Below are 22267 nucleotides of genomic sequence, written 5' to 3'. Positions count from 1 at the left end.
TTAATTCGACTACACTTTTGTCCCTCTTTCGACCCAATCACAATCCCCATCCATCAGTGTAGTTTTAGAGACCAATATTTTGATCCCTATCTTCCCACCTTGTATGTATTTTTAGAACAATGTTCACATAACATTGCTCTTGTTTGTGTGTATGTAGTTTTAGGACAACATTTGGCCAAACTTTTTAAGTCCATTGTGAGGTGCCCAATCCCTCTTTTATATAGTATTGGAACGATATTCGTTCAACCCAATGCCAAATCCACTCTAGAAGTAAGGTGGGGATGAAGAAATATATCAATGTGAAAGCATTACCTTTATAACATACCACACTTTTGACCAATGTCAATATATGTTATTGAAATCTTCCATAGTTTTAGAGCTATACTCAACCATAATTAAAGTAAATCCATATGTATGAAGTTCGAGGCGTGGTTTCTAAATACCACCAAAAATTGAAGGGAAGTGAGGGAATCACGAAGAGGGACAGTGCAGGTCGCTCAACCGAGGGCACATGCGATTTGCATCGTCAGTTATTGGGGAGCCCGACTAGGAGCCCCGCTGTCTAACAACCTTTGTAACTAGGAGCCCAACTCTGTCAAAGGGAGCCCCGCTACCTGACAACCTCTGTCACCAGGAGCTTGACTCTGTCAAAAGGAGCCCCGCTCATTATTAATGAGCACTAATTATAAAAACCTTGAATCACTCATTTTGAACCTATTTTGAAAAGAGAGTTTTAGGGTATTTGGAGGGAAGAATCGGAGAGGAGCACCACTTTCCACCAAAATCAGAGAGGCGCAACACTTTCCGCCAAAATTCAAGAGGAGCACCACTTTCCGCCAGCGAGCACTGCCCAACCACCGACATTTGATCTGCAAAATGAAAGCAATAATAGGTATGTATTTTCATGGTTACTTTTATGTTTTACATCATTTAGGGTTTCTTTTCATTTACATTTGATCACGTGGTTCCATATTCTAACATGGTGAGAGACTTAGTTGTTCCATTTTTCAAATGTATCATATAAATGCATTGTTATAATTTCAGCATCAATATGAAGAAATGTTGAGGAGGAGGCCAATAGTCTATTGTGACCCGTTGAATAATCCACCAACGGTCAGCTTGAAGACATTGGGTGATTTGGATCCGATTCAATAGATTTTGTAAGTATGGCCCAAGTATTGAATAATGGCATTTGTTATTGTAAGAGCTGCAACAAATGTGTGCATTGGTGTAGGGTAAGGAGCAATGGTTCGGATTCGAAGATGTGGAGCTCCTTTGAAAACGTTGGCAAAATGGGCACGCCGGATTAAAAACCCTAAACCCATATATTAACCGGAGGAAATGTTATACTTCATAACATAAAATATATGATATCGGTGCATTATCAAGCTTTTTTGTATCATTTTTTTTGTAAAAATGCTGTAAATCTTTTTAGTACGTTGGAACCAAGGTTGCCAACCTTTTTTGCATATTGTAACCAAGGCAACTTGAATGATCATGGCCTGTTGTAAATGGTTGATTTTGTAATATGGCATCTATACGTCTTGTGTATCTTCTTCTTGCCTCTTATTTGTAACATGGATGTAAAGCTTGTTTATATGAAATTGTTTGTATACATGTTGATGAGTTTTGATTCTATTCAGAGGATGAAGTTTTGATTTTTCGGTTTTTGTATGCAATGGATTTTGTTTAGAGGATATGATTAACTGACAACATGAGTAATGCAATGGATTTACTTATGATACACTCTTATGCCAATGGATTTACTTATGATCTACTCTAAGGGTGATGATCTACTTTTGTATAACCAAAACTAATGATGATGTATATGGATTTTGTAATATCAAAATCAATATTTGAATCTCATTTTGGTTGTATCTGACTCAATGTGGGATCAGATTTGTTTTATAGTTATGTTTGGTGTTCTTTTATAGGAAAGCCCAGTAACTTGTGCCTTCATATATTTGCCTTTATTAAACATTAAATTGAGTAAGATCTTGAGGAGTTTGAGATATCAAATTAAGCCTTCTATTTGATTATCACTTTATTATACTTAGTCCATGATACATATTGTTAATATAGTCTCACAAGTTATCAATCTCTATGCATAAAAAATTTCATTAGATCTCCAATGCCATTAAGTTTCAAGTTTCAAAAAGGGTTAATGTTGAAAATTCTGTTTGAAATCCTCAAAAATCATTCTGTTTTGTTTATATTTTTTTACACAAGTTTGTATCTATGAACTAAAACTACATATTGGGGCATCTTTATATGACACCTTTTTGCCCATTTTTTCTCACATTGTTATATTTCTTTGTGAAGTGAACATTTATCACAACTTTGTTATGTTATACATGTAGTTGCACTGAAAAGGCCATCATGGTAATATCTCAATGTTCTTATATGGATAGCCATTGATTTACTGTATGGATCTTGGGTGTGTTAAACCAAGGATTTTCTGTTCAATGCTCAAAAAGGGTCACAATTCAATCTTATAGACAATCCTACAAGAATACTAATATATGAGTTCAATGCATGCTAAACTTGTCCTATTATCATGAGATATTGTAGTTGACTAATGTTAAGAGAGAATTGAGTATAATAGAATCTATTCTTATTTTCCATTCAGCAATTAAACATGTCATCATATATGTGATCCCTTGTGAAGGGGGTTTGCTATTTTGTAGTTAAAAATTGTGTGAAGGTAACTAATGTGCTTATATGCTCATCCTTCTTGGTGGGATTTGAGTATCATGCTTCTCTAGTACGACATCATACTTATTGCATCCGATGAGCATGTGAGAATGATATTCACCATCCACAAGGTTTTCTATGCATACCTTGTATATATTCAAAATTGGGTAGTATTATATTGATATTGGTACTCTAGAGGGATGTATGTATGGAAATTTATTTTTACACCCTAATAGGGAATCTTTCATGTGGAATTGAAATGTTATAAGTGTCGCTGTTTTTTGTACTCTTTAGTAGTTGTTTGCTATGTCTATTTAACCTTGGAAATTCCAAGTGGTGTCCAATGGTTCCTACAAGTTTGAAAATGTGAATGTGTTATTGTGTCGTTTCTTCTTGTGTTGATTGATGATCCATAGGTAGTAGTATTCCATGGTAGAAAGTCAAAGAACCAAGAAAATGCCCAAATTATGAAAGCTAACTTTACATGGAACATGAGTGAGTTGCATACTATTGTGAATAGAGTGAATGAGTGAGTTTGAAAATGTGAATGTGTCGTTGTGTCATTTCTCCTTGTTTTGGCTCATGATCCATAGGTAGAGTATTTCATGGTATAAAGTCAAAGAATCAAGAAAAAGCCCAAATTACGAGAGTTAACTTAACTTGGAACATGAGTGAGTTGCATATTAAAGTGACAATCAACATAGCCCAAATGGTAAGACCTAATTTTACTTAAACAAAAGTGTTAAGGGCATGATGCGGATTAGAAGGATCATAGGGTAAAAAATCTACAATTGCAAAAGACAAGAATTCATCACGTTGAGACGAGAATTCAATACCACTATTACGACCCTTAAATGTAAATAAAGTGTAAAGTGACTAACCAAATGTTGAAACCCTAATAAAGAAAGTAATCGAAGAAGAAAAAAAACCAAAGAGAGAATTAAAAAGAAGAAGGATTTGAACCATAAACCTAGCAAAATTTAGGTATAACTCTAACCAATACCCTATTTATTTTTATTTTATTATATAGTTATATTATTCTTTATTACTTTTACTTTTTTGACGGGCTCCTAGTGACAAAGGTTGTCAGATAGCAGGGCTCCTTTTGACAAAGTCGGGCTCCTGGTGACAGAGGCTGTCAGACAGCAGGGCTCCTTATAACAGAGTCGGGCTCCTAGTGATAGAGGTTGTCAGAGAGTGGGGCTCCTTATGACAGAGTCGAGCTCCTAGTGGCAGACGTTGTTAGATTTTTATCCATATTGGACGGTGGAGATCGCATGCGCCATCAGCTGAGCGACCTGCACCGTCCGCACCCGCAATTCCCTCACTTGCCCTCTTTAATTTTTGGTAGTAGTTAGTCACGAGCAGCTCAAGGTGTTTGGCCCATTTTCTCGTTCACCATCACAAATAAAATGTAACAGTGTGAAAGTAGTATCTTTTATATAAAACACCACATATTCAATTTGATTGGTTTATTGTTCACACATTCTACGATTCAAATATGTAAACAAATGGTGCTTTCCATATTATTAAGATAGAAAACAATAACATTGCATTTTCAAAGGCGATTTAAGTTTAGTGCAAGCATATGAATATAATGGAGACTTTAAAGAAACAAGAAATTACATTCGAAGCACACTTTGATGCACTCCCTTCACTATTATGCTTCTATTGTAGAAGTTGTCGTACATGACGAAAGATTCACCAACCATTGTTTGGAGATGACTAAATATCATATGATGTTTCCTAGAAAAAATCCATTATAATACAAGAAAAACATAATAATAGTTACAAATAAACTCGTGACATGAATTACATCAACAACTACAATGAATCTAAGTCACAACAATGCATCATCGAGTAGATGAAAAACCCACACCAAAAACAAATAAGATGAGCACAAACTAATTATTTCTCATTGGGATGGATGAAGTTTTTGACAATCAAACAAATGCTCCAAAACTTACTGATTTGTCATAGCCTTTTCAAACCAAGTTTCTCAAAACAACATATTGCCATTTGCCGATGTTTTCTAATGATAAAGAAAGTTCAGGCTTGTTTTATATATTTATACAAATAATTACACATCTCGACATTCATATGTTAATATTCTAGGGTATTTTTTTACTCTGATTACTAGTTTCTCACTTGCTTAATTGTGCAATTGTTGGATGAAGTGTTGAAACCATCATCGCATCTCTCCTTAGTTACATTTTGACACACTAAATTGGGTAGTTCTACCTATAATAAGGTTCTCCATATTATGTTAAAATGTTCTGAAAAGGAGCCAACTAGTATGTCAAGATGAGGGTCATCATTGAAGGTGATACTCTCCCAAATTTCTCAAACTTTTCAAGTGACTTTACATGTGCATTGGTGAATTACATAAAAGGGAAGAGCAATATGTTTAAATCTATAATTGTATCCTGCAAACTTCAAACTTAAATTTATTACATTATGAAGTGAAGTCATAGTTGGCCCATAATCATAATGTTTATGATGCCAATTGTATTACTATCTCAATTGGATCAGGAAACAGTGACCATTCTTTCTTAGACCAATGCCACATTGTCCTAAAGTTGTAACTCATTTTTGCCACAGAGCTCAGACATCATAATACATTCTATCTTGATGATTCTTGAAGTGCAAAAAAATATCTGTTGGGATAGGAAAAGTAGAGCTATCATCAAAACTATTGTGGCATGCCAAATAAGTTCACACAAGCATCAAACCATAGAGGTATAAGCAGTTAAATACCATAATTTGTTTTGCATTTGTCACAATTCCCACAGCAAATCTTCGTGTCAATGAAGACCATGGGATATTCATTGTCATATCGATAGGTACATATAGAGACCTAAGAGAACAACTTTACCATCCCACACAAAATGGAGTTATTACATTTTGCTAGCGAAACAAGAGGCAGGGCACATTCGACCCATCACACAGATACTACCAAGAAACCAGCAGTTCTAATGAACCAGTACAACCTTACGGATGTGATCCAAACCTAGATGATGATCTGAATCGTTAATATAATAATTGGAGAATAAAGTAACACATGACATAGAACAGGTAATAACAATTTTGATTATAGCAAACACGCACATTGGATATATAAAGACTTTATTAATGAATCGACGAATGCGACCTCTTTGTGCTCGAACAGAAAGAACACTAGCTCACTGTAGAGAAAACTTTTTTCAGACAATTCTACAGGCACACAGGCTCGTAAGTGAGCATTGAATAATTATAATAATAATATAATAATGATGATGATGACGGAAATTAACATATAAGGGCGAGATAAAAAGAGAGCCAGAGCAAGATAGAGATGTAAATATACTTGCAGTGAGTGCTCCAGATATTTCCTCTTCTTATACATGCCCACCAACTGCTGAAGCTGCAATCACTTCAAAAGAAACTGAATCTATGAGAAGGTCTTGCTGCAAACAGAGTATACTCTTCCACGTGTAGATTAGGTTTGATCACTCCTGATTTTGTTGATTCTTGTTGTTGCATTGATGTGCTACTACAAGAAACCTCCAGCCTCTCCACGACTTTTTGGCTTGAGTCTTCGTCATCAGCACCAGCTTTCTCTTGTTCTTCTCCGGGAAGGCTACCAAAATGGAAAAGCGAAAATCCCAGTGCATCATTCGAGGGTTCGGCCAAAGCTGGGATGACAGCATCAACTTCAGGGCTCGAAAGCTCGCAAAAGCCCTCTTCAGATGGCAATACATGCTGCTGGAAGACATCCCTGGAAGAGAATAAATCGACATCAGGTTGCTTCTCGAGGATATATGGCTCACCTCCCCAGCACGTGAAGTTGGAATCTTCTGGAACACCTGGCATACAAGGAAAACTGAGCACCGATAGCCCCGGTTGGAATGGAAGCAAGGTAGTTGTCAGCCCTATTGGGGTCCCGACATCTATATACAAGTTTCCTGGATGAGGCGGAAATGTATTTAGAACTGGTGCTGCTACACACTGACCTTGTACCCATGAGTAACCGAAAGGATGCGGTGGAGGAGGGTTCATTGGCAATAGAGACGGTGAAAGCTGCATAGTAGGATCCAACTCGTAACCATGTTGCATGATCGTAGAATCCAATTCATAACCATGTTGCATCATCACTGAATCCAATTCATAACCATGTGAGGCAACATCAATTAAGGGTGCCTGAACCTCTACACCCATTCCTAGTGGAATGTGCTCAAATCCAACTGAATAATGCTGCTCCAATAGTTTCGGATCATTTGAATAAGGGTATAATTCCGGGCATGGAAAGCTGTTAAATGCATGATAATCATCAACTTTAAACAATGGGGCGTTATATTTCTGCTGTTCTTCCGTAGTGGTAGTGCAGGAGAGAGATTGTTTATGAGGCTCTTCTGGGTTTGTAGCAGGGGTTGAAATCTCGGTTGTTGATACCTCAACGGAAGTAGCACTTGACTCGAGATATGAGGAGCTTTCAGTCGTGACACTATTGCTAGTCACTTCTCCATCACTCGTGTCTGTGAAAAAGGAAGCCGCAGAAGAAGGGCTAGTATCCTCATCCAGAGACCCCATGGTTGAGATTGGAACCAGTTTGGTTAGCATACCACAAGATGCATTTGGGCTTGTAGAAGAAGACTCAACTGTCTCAAACAAATTCTCTTCTGAACTGTTTTCTAGTTCATTCTTTCCAGATCTATTATGCAAACCACAATATTTTTTGCAATTCGATGGCGTAGAAGAGTCGTAAGACTTGCTCATGACCGAACTTTCATCACATTCAGCTTCAGGAGTCTCTATATTTTCATTTTCTTCCAAGGATGAGTTGGATAACACCTTGCAATGTTGCTGATCAGATAAACCTTTCTTTGTCATTGTATCACTTGCATTGGTCCTAACAATCTGCCAATTATACTGAACTGACCCAGTGACAAAATTATTGACCCTGCATGGTTGCTTGGAACTCACTGACACCACGTTTTTCCTATCAAGGTTCTTCGTAGTTAATGAGTTCGTATCACTCGGCTTGCTTTTCACATAAAGAGGTCTTTTTGACAGGTTTTGACACACATTACCTATTTGACGATGTTGATACCGTGTGTTATTCCATGTTTCCATGGAGCTCAGTATACCACTCTTTTCCGGCTTGATAACCTTCCTACTATTATGTTTTGGAGTGCCTACTACTGCATCCTCTGTAACCTGAATAACTGGTGAACATGAAGACTTTAACGAAACTTTTGGATCAGAAGATAAATCATAAGGTCCTCGCCTGCTAAACCGTCGTGGAGGAACAATTTCTGTTAGGGGCCCTTTTCTCATCTTTGACCTTCGTTTAGCTGCTTTTGAATGTTCTAAGATGAATGCATTGTTACTATCCTGAAATTCTTTACTATCCACAGTTACAGAAAGATCAAGGAAGTTGAAAGCCCCAACCGAACCTGAAGCTAGGAGAGCCTCCTCTTCTATCCCTTCCGATGATGCATGTGGCATTACATGAGGTGATACACAGGTATCTTCATCCACCCTCTTTACAGTAGATTTAATTTCATCATCACTGCAAACTTCTTCATTAGGCCCAGCATCACAGTCATTGTCTACTGTTTGCGACTTCACCTTGCCATCATCTTTCATATGCTCTTTCCCTTTCTGCTTCTCTTTCTTCCTTAGCTTTTTCTCCTTCTCCTTGATCCGTCTCCTCTCTTTCTTCTCCTCCTCTTCCTGTTTCTCTCGCTCTTCCTCTTCAAGCAGTTGTTTCTGTAAAAGTCAAAAACAACATTTCTGAATTTAGCATCTTACGAAGTATGAAAACATAAACACCTTGACTTCTTTGTCAATGGAGCCGATCAACTAATTACTGATGACTATGATTATGTTTTGAGCGCACCTGTTTCTCCAATGTACTTATTTCTTTGCAGGCGACATGAATACGTTCTTCTAATAAGTTGAGAGCAAGACAAACAAATACTGTATGAGCATTTTGTCTTGCAGTTCCTTCTCTAAAGGCTTTTTCAACCTGCCATTATAATCAAATTCAGGAGCATTACAATAAAACTACAATACCATTACAAAAGCTTCATTTCATAAAACTATCGATATCATGCAGACTGCAAGAAATGCTAACCACTACCACACAATTATATTCTCCAAATGGTACACCTCAGTTAACTATTATAGCAGAGAGATTGCTGCCACAGAAAATATAAAATTTAAAGATGATAAACATTCTAAAATTTGAACATATTCATAAAGAAATCAGAGTGATCCCATATAATAAAAAGTTAAATTCATTCTTGAAACACATCATTGAATGTAGCTTACTTATCATTTTTGTATGCTAACATTCTGTAATTTGAACATATTCATAAAAAAATCTGTGTAACATATTCTTGAAAGACATGGAGCTTATCGTGTTTATATGTTAACATTCTAAATTTTAAACATGTTTAAAAATATGAAATTGTATGGTCTACAAATTTTTTGATAATCAAAACGTCTTAAGGAGTTTAGAATGCATGAATGGGATGAACTGCAGATATGACTTCACCCCAGCATAAAAAAGCATGCAGAGAGCAGAAATTTGACATTTCGTATAACGATTGATCTCAAGCAATCACATGCTAGCATACAAGAAAACTTTGTTTAAGCATGCATACAAATGTTCTCATACAAGAAGATTGTATTGAATTTTGAATTAGATATAATCAGGGATAAATCATTAAGAAAGAAAAACTTTCGGAATACCTGTTCTTTGAATATGATAGTTGCAGCATCCAGAAGAAACTCCCTTGCCAATTCAGGACTTCTAGCATGCCTTTGAACACGAAAACCATCATTTTCAGATTCACTTCCGTTCTTCTCTGCTACTTCCTCATCCTATGAAATATGTAATAATATAGTTGCCTGTGATGTTTGGTAGCAAAAAGATGCTTAATTCATTCATTTACTTGGAAACAAACTTTTAAGGTACCTCTTCTTCTTCAGCTTCCTCTGCCTCCTCAAAAAAACGTTTTATACTCTCTCCTTTGGATATCGTTACATGCCCATCCCCTACAAAGAGTCGACGGTGCACACACTGTCTACCCTTCAAGCCATGTGCCTTCACAGATATCTCTGTACACCTTCCATCATGCTTCCAGGCTCTAAGAGTAATGTAAAAGAAAGAGATGTTTGCTAGATCCAAGCCATCAACCCTGGCACCTTCTGAAAGACCCACATCTTCAAATCCAAGGATGTCAGAGTTTCCTTCTGTTGACCCAAGGCCCCATTCAAAATGCTGATATGTACTCTCTAGATCTCCACCAAAGCATTCTGTCCAATTGGCTTGCACAGATGTGTTTGAAACCTGCACTCAAGGAGAGTTTTATTGGTAAGTTAAAAGGACAATAGCATATCCATCTGCAATTGAATTCATAGAGTTAATTGAAAAAGAAATAAAATGGTTGCTAATCCATAGTTTTTAAGCTGGCAAGTACACGGGATTGTTCCTTGGAATGAAATTTAGATGAACCTAAACATACTTGAGAGTGCTGATATCATCAGAGTAGTATGTTTATAAACTACCGCAACATGATGTTATCATTCATAGTTGCAAACTGTTTCCAAAAGACAAAAAGGGAAGATTTTGAAGAAACAATTTGAATCCGAAATTCATCATTTGCAAAAAAGTGAAATGCAATAAAAAAACTTAATTATATATAAATTAATGACGTAATTAAATCTTAGGGTTTTAACCTTAAAATGTTAACTGAAACTTATAACGTGATATACAGCACACCATACACATACTATGATTCATGCCCAATTATAAATACTAAAGCATAACGTAAGTAAGAAATCATTATTTACACCATATTCATAATAACATGCTTAATTGAAGTAGAATATCATGTATGTTGTCCATCCTTGAAAATTTGGCACATAAATATAAAATATGAGGCATCAATACATCACTTATTATGTATGGCTAGAAGAGGCATCACCACCATCATGCTTATATTTAAATTCAAGCTTGACATAATCTTCTCTCCACTACAACCATATGATACGAATAGAGATAACTCACAGAAAAAGGGGCATAATAAAGCTGAAAATGGACAACAGGACAGAAAGAATGTACACTGTTATAGCAAAATAAGATCATTAAAATTCGGTAATAAAAAATGCAGAGATCAGTGTCCTATTTTCTGGCCAAATTCAGTTAAGAGTTAAATTTTTTCTTAAATTTTATATAAGCCATTCACCAGGCTATACGGATTATTATGTTTCTGTTGCCACAAAGAACACAAGTCATTTGCTTGACACAAAGAAATCTGCATGCCAAAATGGAAGGATTTCTTATAAAATTTCTTTCCTCGCCAACATTATAGATTCTCTAGCAAAATGTCCCTTTCTCACCAACATCATAACTGATTTTTAGATTTTGGGTTTGCTGGCCAAACGTTTGATCACTTTAAATAAATTTTATGACTACAAAAATAAACTAAAATAAAAAATAGAACATTTTGCCCATGACATGCGACAATGGCTTCATCACCCATTCTTGTTGGCTACCATATGCAATAGTCAACAGGAATATTTGCATGGAAGGTATTAAATATTTATATATATCATAAGCACTACAAGAATATTTATATATATATTCTCGTAGTCCTATTCCAATGCAAATGTTTGTATCCATTCTTTCAGGAGAAGCTTTATTTACCACATTAGACTTTTGTACTGTTTGCAGACAGCGATTTGATATTTTCAGGAAAAAGTTGTGAAATAATCTGAAGTGTGAGTTTGCTTGTATTACATAGTAGACTAGGCTAACCTAGTCATGAACAGCCAACACAACTTCACATCATTGGGGATGCTTGAGAGAATGTACTTATGTACGATTCCAAGAATGATGTACAAAGAGATAGTTGTTAAATACATTGGTCATACCTACCTTCTTGTATGGAGCTAAGATATTGGGACCAAGTCTCTACAACATGGAAGTTTAGAGGAACATTGAAAGGAAATTAATTGTGATGATTTTCGGCATGATAAAGCAAAACAGGTAGCATGTGAGATAGAGCTGAATTGGGAGTTGGAGGCACTTTTTCATGTCATGAATTATATACATGAAATCTGGAAATTACTTAGGGATCATTATCAAACATTAGCTCTAGCGTCATCTACACAACTACCATTAGGAAGATGAAACCAATCATTGGCATTCACAAATGAAAGCTTTGTTCGAAGTACATGGCATGGATACAGATGTAACTTCATCATTTGAGTATTGTCTTGATTTCAGATTTTTGGATATGACCAAGCCAGAGAGAATAAAGCATGAGGATAGATATAACTGAAGTGGACTTGGATCAATCCATAAATGTAGGCACAAAGATGGCCAATTATAAGGTTTTCTTCTTACATGTCCCGGATGGTTTCATTATTCCAGCCAAATATATGGAGATACATCTGTCAAGTGTCCTTCATGGGTAGATCCGGAGACCATCTCAGCAACTGCACATATAGATTTAGACTGCCAGATTAGACATCAATCTGAAGAGAATTATGTATTTCATTGCCCAATCTATTATAAGATCCGAGGAAGATATTGCTGTTGCTTTAGAGAATGATTCGAACCTTTCTGTAGAGTGACATGAGAACAATCATTAAAAATGCTTCATGCTCTTCGTTCAATTATAATGAGTGGCTCTTAAGGGAAAGGTTGAAATCATTCAACCAACCAGGCAGAGAGCACTGACAGGTTTCTTCCACACATACTACTAGGGTCACTCCTCAATATGTACAAGCAAACATCCTGGCTAGAGTGGATTCACAACTCAGATTAATCACCCAACTAGAGCCATTTCTTTTTATCATGGATGTCACCAACAACAACCAGGGCCATAATTAAGATGTGCGTATTTTTAAGATATCAAAGCCATAATAGTATCAGAAATGCCCTCCTTGCCCCAACGACCTTTTTGATACCATCATGCTGGATCATGCCATGATGGAAATTTTTCAGTGGGCAGCAATTTCGTTTCCAATGATGATTACATTTCAAGCTAATTAGTTTTACAAAGCTACCACCGGCAGACATTTTCTCTTGCTTTTCAATTTTGTAACTTGTATGGAAGAGTTAACATAAACAGTAGTAATATTTATCAGGTCTCATAGGCCATTATGTCATTTTAGAGACATAAATATATCATCGTTCTTTCTTCTTTCTGATATTGGAGGGACTCAGCACAATCTTCAATTAAGTATTTGCATATAACCAGATTGATAATTATCAATAACTGGATACCCAAGAATAATGGAATTCCATAACAGCACTTTACAACGAGAAATTGTTTTATTAAGCTCATAAAAAGAATGCCGCCTCTAAAATGGCATTGTCAGATTGGATAAATTTCTCCTTGATCTCATTGTTTTTTTGGGCCCCATAAAAGTTACCATGATCAGAAATATTCATGTTTTTTTAGAGATGTAAATATACCATTCTTTCTTTCTTCTTTCTGATATTGGAGTGACTCAGCACAATCTCCAATTTAGATTTGCATAACCAGATTGATAATTATCAATAACTGGATACCCAAGAATGATGGGATTCCATAACAGCACTTTACAACGAGCAACTGTTTTCTTAAGCTCACAAAAAGAATGCCACCTCTAAAATGGCAAAGTCAGATTGGATAAATCTATCCTTGATCTAATAGTTTTTTTGGCCCCATAAAAATTACTATGACCAGAAATATTCATGTTTATATGGTATATACAAACAATGTAATGCAAACATTACATATACATAATGCACACACCTCATAACAAAAAGCAGTGTCTGCATTACAGAACCATCTTGTACATTTCAGTTCCTTTCGAGATCGCCTTAATTCTTTCAGTTCTTTCAGCTCTCTCAAAACATTGCGTCGGCAATCTCTGCAGAAGCGCTTGTTCTCAAATCTGTGTTAGCACACACAAGAAAACCATGAGCCTGAACTTCGTCAGTTGCCATAAATCCAAGGATCCTTTGATATATGTAATGATACCTGAACATGAGTCGATCAACAAAATCTTCTTCTTTCATTCGTAGTAAAGATCTCCTAGTCTCTTCACCCAATGCGGACCAAAAATCGACAAGAGCATCACAAGAAAGCCTAGCTGTATGGAGAGCACATGTCTCCTTAAGACTATGAACTCTAACAAAATTAGGACCCCCTTGGCTGATCCATCCTCTTCCTCCACCACCACAAGCATCGGGATACAGAAGTTCACGCTCACGCTCTCTGGCACGGGCACAGTCACAAACCTGGATGAGCCAATACAACAATCAGCTGGCTGAAAATATATATATATATCCAACTATTATAGAGAAGGAGTACATCTTTTACAACTGTATATGCTATGAAAATCCCTTTCTTTCTTACATTCTGAATAACCTCCAGGGGTTGTCCTTCCAGGAAACAATCCAGTAGTGTCAACATGTTATCTCGTGTTGCCATTAACCCACCCCATGGATGTACTGATGGATCTCTTACATCATCATCGGAATTAGAGACTGCAATTCTGTCTCCTTTATAACAATTTTCCTTATTGCATCCACCTTCATGCTTACTTTGGCACAAAGAACCTCCCTGCAGACCCTTGCTGTAACCAACAATTTGAGAAAATGCTTCCAATAGAAGACCATTGCAACGTGAGCAATACATGTTTTTGCGAGCTTGTTCAAACAAGCTGTGCTTATCGATCCGTAATAATTCATGTCGGGCTGAAGAGCTAAGTTCGCCCCAAAACTGTAGGTAGAAGTTAGAACAGTCTGTGAGCTCGATATCATAGAAATCCAAAATGGATAAACTAAAAAAGTTCTCAAGAATCTGGAAGCACAACAAATCTCATTCTTGATTTCTTGTTGACAAACCCTCATCCTTGATTCCTAGCCAAAAAACTTATGGTTGACTTGACCCAGTCCTAATGATGGAGGCAAGCAAGGTTTGATGCATCATAAAATCTCATATATTCAACTCCTTAATGTAGTTATGATAATAAACAATGCTCATTGTAAATAAATTGCAGATTTTACACCCTCATATATTATTTACTTATGGAATCTACACCAAAAAAGGAGACAAATCTTTGCATCTGCTATAAATCTAAAGCAAGCTGCAAATGTTCGCTTCCATAACCTTATCTAAAACAGGATTTTGAGCACACTCCATTCCTCACCAAACCATTTAAAAGGAACTAAAAGAACTAACAAAAGAAAGCCAAAATCTGCAGATAACCAAAAACATTTGATCTCCAAAAGGAAATCATCCAAAAATGGACTTAAGATTATTCAATTATTCAGATAACTGAAACCTATGAAGCATAGCATTTTGCGCAAATTCAATGCTTTACAAAAACTTTCCAGATAAACCAAAATATCATCCCGAACGGACGACATTTTCTTTTCAAAATTAAACTAAAATAGATTGAATCATCTGGATAACCTAAGCTTAAGTAAAACATCATTTTAAGCACACTCAAGAACTTGCCCAGAATAAATTAAAAATTCTTTCAAAAATGTACCAGAAAATACTGCATCAACCAGATAGTCTTGACTCTTAGACTATGTAAAAATGCAAATGCATTCATTTTCTTGCCCAAGTCTTAAATATGGCCATGAATTTTCCACAAATGGACAAAACATATATTACAAAACGAGATAATAAAGTTCCAAATGGGCTACAAATATTGAGTCATCCATGTAACTGAAGACTATACGAAACATCATTACAAGCACATTCAATCTCTTGAAAAATCTTGAAAAATGAACTACAAACTATTGAATAACTATATAATCAAAGTCTACGTAAATAATCAGATTGAGTGGATTAAATTCCTTGTAGAATACCTAAAAGTAGACCAAACAATCCTTCAGAATAGTATCAAAAAAGCTCCAAATGTGGAAACTAAAAAATATTAGATCATTGTGAGAATCCAAGTCTATGCAAAACAGCATCTTACGAACGTTCAATTCAGTGTTCAAAAAATAATTTCCCAATAAGTTTGAATGCCTTCATTTCTGATTTGCAAAATTATAAAAAAGAAAAATTGCCAATTTTGGTTACAGATTTTCTCAAATTTGACACGTTTTTCTACTTCAAATTCCAAATTAGAAGATGATTTTCAAATTTTGAAAGCACAAATTCGGGTCTTTTCGTGGCGTTGATTCAATCCCTTGCTCAACAATTGAAAATGGACCATAAATGTCATCCAAAGAACCCAAAAGGATTGAATTATCCAGATAACCTAAAGCTACGCAAAACATCATTTTGAGCTAACTCAATCCCTTAGTGAGTTTCAAAATGAACCAATTAAACTTCCAAATGACTAAAAAGTCTTCAAAAAGTGGATTTATCAAATTGAATCATCCATATAACATAATCTCATGCATAACATCACATTGCACCCATATCCAATCCTTCAATATGGATAGAAAAAACTCACAAAATGGGAAAAAAAACATTGAATCATCCATGGAATCTAACCAAAAGTGGACAGAAACAAAAACTGGGACAAAAATATGAACTGAAAAGAAATTAATATAAAGGATGCATCGTACCTTCTTAAGTTGAGAGGCATCAACACCACCATCTCTGTGCTGAAGGCCAGACACAGATCCTTTATGAAAATCAGCTATGGATCCAGATATAGTTGATGTATAATTACAAAAAGACTGAGGGCTTTTGCAAGAGAGGCCCGGCATGGTTGAATAATAATAGATTCCTTATATCCATACCCTTTGCATCGCCCATTACAGATTAGGAACCATACTGGGCTCTTGTTTTCCTTTCGATCTGATTCAAATTCACTATGCTGTATTGCTTTCTGATCGGATCTGTGGCAGCAATAACAAGATCTGATAATAAACAAGAGGTTCCCTTTGGATCCAGAGAAGAATTAAAGCAATTTGTAAGGGAGATCAGAGGATGCGGGTCCGTCGCAGAGTCTGGAATTGGGGGCACGGAGATTGTGATGTGGGATAGGCTTCTTCTATGGTGAGAGGGAGAGAGAGAGAGAGAGAGAGAGAGGAGAGAATTGTTATGTATGTGGTGAATCAATAAGAGATGGGTAAAAATGTGGAAATGGGAAACCTTTTGGCCTTAGGTTGTAAGGGTTTAAAACAATGGAGAGAGGATGTCCCAATGAAGATGGAGATGATATATATATATATATGTATGTATGTATGTATGTATGTATGTATGTATGTATGTATGGATATAATCTCCCTTCTGAGACCATCAAGAGGAGACAGGGAGCTACGAACACATGTCTCCGATAGTATGTATGTGGGTTGTTGTTCGATATATCATGAGCTCAACCCCATACATACTTCAAAGATCATTTCCTGGAAATTGTGAATTAGGACAATTGGTCTGCCTACTGCATGTCAAACAAACCAAGCCTCACCTTTAGAGCATATATGTCCGGCAGAGAGAGACAAACGAGTATTGTATGATCAGTGCAACCCTAATGAAACACTTTCGTGTATTGTATGTAGAGTTGATAAGTAATTGTTGATATTCAAGAATTTTACCAATGAATGTTGCAATACAAGTGCGCGCACAAACTATGAAATGTGTATAGGGATATGTGATGGTTGAAAAGCAAAGCTTAAATGTGGAGGAGCATTGGAGTGGATTGTTATCCTTAGAGCCACAAACTTGTTGGGGACAAAACATGTGTATTGGGTCTCATCATATCATACATTGTATGGAGTCTTATGGACCCATGTATTACCCCATGTATTAAACCTAGGAAAAAGGATAGGCCGTGGGGGAAGATTGTTATAGATTCATATTGCGTAATTATACAATACAAAGCAAACATGAGTGTTCTTTTCTTTTAACCATATATCCTTAGTTTTTTTTATTTCCCTCTTAGAGAACATCTCATGGGTAGTTTTTAAGACTTCCTTAAAATTAAAATAAACCTTTGAAGAGTGTTGTTCCCGATTTCCATGACTGTATACTACTCTCATTGTAATAGTTATCACTTCTACCACTACCATTATCATCACCATTTTGTGGATTCTAGGTGTTATTGTCTCCGCTCTTACATGTCCTAGTGCTCACATATGACCATCACTACCATGCCACTATCACTTCCAATGGCCATCGTTATGCCCATGTTACAACAATTTTGATTGTCATTGTCACTAATTATTGTTGTCGTTGCTCTTACGCCAATAGTTGCCTTCGAGTGGCCGTTGTCATGTTCATGTTGTTGCCTTCTCACGATTATGTTTGGTCATCTTCATTAAGCACCATGAATTTGTTGTCCATAGTCATTGGGAAGTTGATCATCATCTTTATGCATTGTGAAGTAGCTTATTGTCATCATTATGCATCACATATTTCATCACTTGGCAACTTTTTATAGAAAAACAACCAAGTGTGAAACACACAAGGGCCTAGAGTTTGCGCCTATATAAGAAGGCTAACTATCTTCATGAAGGGGGATATTTCTTTTCATTATGGTCTTGAGGTAGAGACTCTAACAGTGTGGCAAAGCTCTAGCGTCATACACATGTGCATTCTTCTTCTTCAAACCCAAGGTACGGTCCATGTTTGTATTCAATGGTATAGGACATTGATGGGAACTCGGGTCCGTCTCTCACCTTCACTAGAGGGTGATTGAGTGGATTGGTGCCCTTTCTTCTTGATTTCCCTTCTTACTTTTGCTTAACGTTAATTGAGATTCTAATAGTTGGCATCAGAGTGTGATTTATGTTTTCTTGTGTTGGCTTGTTTTTTTATGTTTCCCTTAACCTTGGAGCAATTAACAAATTGTATTTTCCAGATCTAGGAGCAAGAAACTTGAGAACTTCGGTATTTCCCGTTTCTTTTCTTTGTATTTTCAATTGTGTTAAGATTTATCTTTCTTTCCTATAGGCATTAGATATTCAATTTGTCAATATGTGCAATTTAATGTGGCGGTTATCTCTTGCGTTTAATACCCGTTTAGAAGGTTTCCTCAAATCATGACTCCTCGAGCTCAGTCTCCTTGAATTAGAAAATTCCCTGAAAGAGATCATTCTCAAAAATAAAGGGGGATTACATGAGGGCTACTCACTAAGGGTTCTAAGTCTTCTCAAGAGGCATTGCATCCTCCCTAGTCTAGGTCCCCCATGGTCTTGCTTGAATAGCACACGAACATGTGTTTAGTGACACCATGATAGCTTGGGGCACGTTAAGTCCCCCTGATTTCGTAATAAATTCAGTCATACCAAGAATATGAAAAAACAATGGTTTTCAGAAAATGGGGTGTGTAAATTCTCTAGTCTAGATAAGAAAGAGTCTAGGGTAAAATGTTTTGAAAATTAAATGAAACAAAGTAATATGCTCTAAAAAGAAGTCACAATATGTTCAACCATGCGGTGGTATCATTCGATGACACTCTTGGGGTGATCCTAGTCAGCTAGGTTGATATGAGTAGCGATTGATCCTAGTTTAAGGGATCTAAGAGGCATAGGGCACAACTTCATCGACGAAAGGCTAGGGAAGCTCTTATCAGTCAAGGTGAATTCATATTGCTCGAAAAGGAGTTAGGTTTAAAAGGATGTTCGTGTCAGAAGTAGTACTAGAGATAAAGGAAAGAGAGAGGTGGGGAGGGAGGGAGAGTACTAGATGTAGAGAGGAGGGAAAGACTATCTAGGAATCACGAGAGAGAGAGAGAGAGAGAGAGAGAGAGAGAGAGAGAGAGAGAGAGAGAGAGAGAGAGAGTGGAAGAGAAAGAAAGAAAGATATATTAATGTCTTCTAAGGCCAAAATTGGCCCATGAGACAAATGGTTTACAAAAAAATGGGATATTTACCCATTCATCAAAAGTAAAAATAAAAATAAGATAAAAATAGAGTTTAAGTTAAATAGTTCTAAGAAAATAACAAACCTGTTCCATATAAAAACATGTTCTACAATGAAAATGATGTTAAACTAGGCCTAATTTCATTTACATCCAAGTCTCTCAAAGAGAAGCGGGAGGTCAAAGGGTTGTGATGTGGATGTGGCTCGTGGTCCCAATGTAAAAGAGACCCCAACCATAGCTTCTAGTCGACGTAGCTCACGTTCCCTTATCTTCTTAATCTTTTCTACTCCACGTCGACTTGTTTTGAAGCCCAACATCCAAGGGCATTTGGTTGTTCTTTGCATTTCTGCTTCCTCAAGGGAGAGGCCGAGCAGCGTAAGTGTATCCACATTCATCGTCTCCCCTTGTTCCTGAAAAATTACACTAGTTACATGTTAATGAATAGTAAAAGGGTTATGGTTAATACTTTGTAATTTATTCTCCCTATATTGTTTTAGTTCTAAGATATACCTACCTAGTCTCTTTAGACTCGGGGTATCTAATAGTTTGGAGAGGGTGGGAGAGGGTCCTAATATGTCTTGGTATTCCGCCCGTATCTCCGCATAAGTTGGGCACTTGCATGTGAAGTGATACTCATCCTCTATCTCTATGTGGCATAACCTACATAGCCTTTCCTCTCTGGGGACTCTATTAGCCCGACCATTCTCAATCTCAAGTTGGTGAGATGATATCCTAAGTTGTCCAATGGCCACCCTTAGTGCATTTGATAAGAATGTATAAACCTAACTTAGAGAAGTGCAAGAAGTGTTCCTTATAGTACAACATTTTCGATGTGAGTGGCTCTCGTGGGGTGATCCATTTATATCGAGTGTAAATTTGTCATATTTCTTGGCGTATCACTTTATTACGGTCTTCATGAGAGATTAGAGTTTGATTAGTCCCATGGTTGTACTTAAGGGGAGGTAGGTTATATAATGTCTATGTTGTTTGCAAGTAACCAACTCACCACAATGTTATACCAAGAGCTAGTGTCTCCAGACGCATGTAGGGATTGGGATACCTCAAAGGCTTGACGGGATATCCTATCTTGTGGTTGACTATGTATCCGATGAATAAAAACTACCACTTGAAAGAGTGCTTCTACTAACATTGGGGGTAGACTGAACTCTGCTCTAATAATGTCATGTGGTACTATCGATTTGCTTCGGAGTTGACATGATAACATCGTCACCAAAGGTCTCTCTAATTGCGTCCACATGAAAGATGGTAGACTTGGGGCCCATACTACTAATGCATACATGAGGGAAGGGGTCACTAATGAGTCAAAGAGCCATCCCTTACTCCGTGGCTCTTGAAAGTATGCCTGGTGGCATTGTCTCTCTAAGAGTGAGAGGGATGCATACCCTCTCGTTAGCCTATCTTTGGTTGCATGGGTCATCGAGAATTTACCTGAGCGAGCACTAAAAGTGACTCCCAAGTATACATATGATCCCACGACCTCAACTAGTCTATGAGAGAGGATTAGGTGACATTTACTCCTAACTCGGGAAGATGTGTGAAAGATAAGGACTTTAGTTTTCGTTAGATTCACTACTAGTCCTCGTTGTGTACAAAAGTCATCTAGGGCATTAAGATGCTTTTGTAGGTCGTGTTCCGACTCCGAGAGCAAGACAATGTCATCTGCGTAGAGTAAGAGACTAACTTGTGTATCCCCAATAGCTACTCCCTTGCCTCCCTTACGAGCAATAAAATCAATGATCTCATCAATGTAGATCCCAAAAAGAGTCGGTGATAGGGGGCAACCCTATTTTACACCAATGGTGCTAGTGAAACAATCAGATAGGCCACCTAGGCATCTTACGCACCTAGAGACTTGCTCATATAGGGCATAAATGGCCCAGATAATGTCATTTGGTATCTCCAAGCTCTTAAGTCTATCAAACAACCTCTCCCTAGGAACTGTATCAAAGGCTTTACAGAAGTCCACAAAGGAACAATATAGTTTCTTCTTACGAACCTTCGTCCGGTCAATTAAGCACCTAAGTGTGAAGATATGATCAATAGTGGAGAAGGCTCGTCTAAAGCCAGCCTACTCAGGTGCTCTAAGACTTAATGTTTCCATATAATCACTGAGCCCCGCTTCCATTACTGCACCATATAGTTTAGCGAGTGTATGACCTATCATAATGGTCCATTGGGTCCCCTCCTTTATGTATAGGGGTCACTGTGTTCATGGCCCATTGTGGTGGAAAACCCTCGGCGAGGGTGCGGTTGAAGATTAGAGTGAGAAGGGGGGCTAGGCACTCTCGAGCATATATGATGTGCTCGGCTCGCAATCTTGTGTGGTCCATGGAAGTATGATAACAAGAAATATATTATATGACGAGATTACAATGATACCTAAGAGGCTTAAGATTGGCGTTGAACCGAATTGGTTCTGAATAGTGCCATATGCCTCTATTTATAGCATTATCAAGAGTATTCCTGAAGTTTCTAGTGTTTTAGAGTAATCTACAATATACATGATTTTTTTATAATGAAAATAATATTTTTTATATTATAATTGCTATTCTAATGGTATGGCCTCAACTTGTGTAACATGATGTTAGGAAACAGGTCCCCCCGGATGGGAAGAGAAGAGCCAAGTATCGGCCTCGGCCGAAACCGAAATCGTGTAGACAGCCAACTCAGAAGACTATACTTGTAAATAGTTTAAATATGCCCTTATGGGCTACACTTGTAAATA

The 22267-nt window shown here is 37.0% G+C and overlaps 1 protein-coding gene across 1 annotated transcript; it reads right to left on the bottom strand.

Moving 5' to 3' along the window:
* Positions 1 to 5763: 5763 nt before the first annotated feature.
* LOC147856568 (uncharacterized) lies at positions 5764 to 16773 on the bottom strand. The gene is made up of 8 exons (XM_087329872.1): positions 16277 to 16773; positions 14100 to 14465; positions 13722 to 13981; positions 13494 to 13635; positions 9659 to 10033; positions 9433 to 9564; positions 8576 to 8704; positions 5764 to 8445 (listed from the first exon to the last, which is right to left on the bottom strand). The coding sequence occupies exons 1-8, from the start codon at positions 16418 to 16420 to the stop codon at positions 6109 to 6111; spliced, it is 3885 nt and encodes a 1294-aa protein (XP_087185998.1). The 5' UTR covers positions 16421 to 16773; the 3' UTR covers positions 5764 to 6108.
* Positions 16774 to 22267: the final 5494 nt, after the last annotated feature.

Source organism: Azolla caroliniana, unplaced genomic scaffold, assembly GCF_043228905.1.
Source record: "Azolla caroliniana isolate FFs.n. ecotype wild unplaced genomic scaffold, voAzoCaro1.0.p SCAF_13, whole genome shotgun sequence".
NCBI lineage: Eukaryota > Viridiplantae > Streptophyta > Polypodiopsida > Salviniales > Salviniaceae > Azolla > Azolla caroliniana.
This window is presented reverse-complemented; position numbering and strand designations above follow the sequence as displayed.

Coding starts and splice junctions, on each gene's coding strand:
- LOC147856568 (XM_087329872.1), bottom strand. CDS start 16,420: ATGCCGGGCCTCTCTTGCAAAAGCCCTCAGTCTTTTTGTAATTATACA. Junction 9,565..9,658: donor AGGAAGCTGAAGAAGAAGAG/GTACCTTAAAAG, acceptor CATATTTCATAG/GATGAGGAAGTAGCAGAGAA. Junction 8,705..9,432: donor CTATCATATTCAAAGAACAG/GTATTCCGAAAG, acceptor TTATAATGGCAG/GTTGAAAAAGCCTTTAGAGA.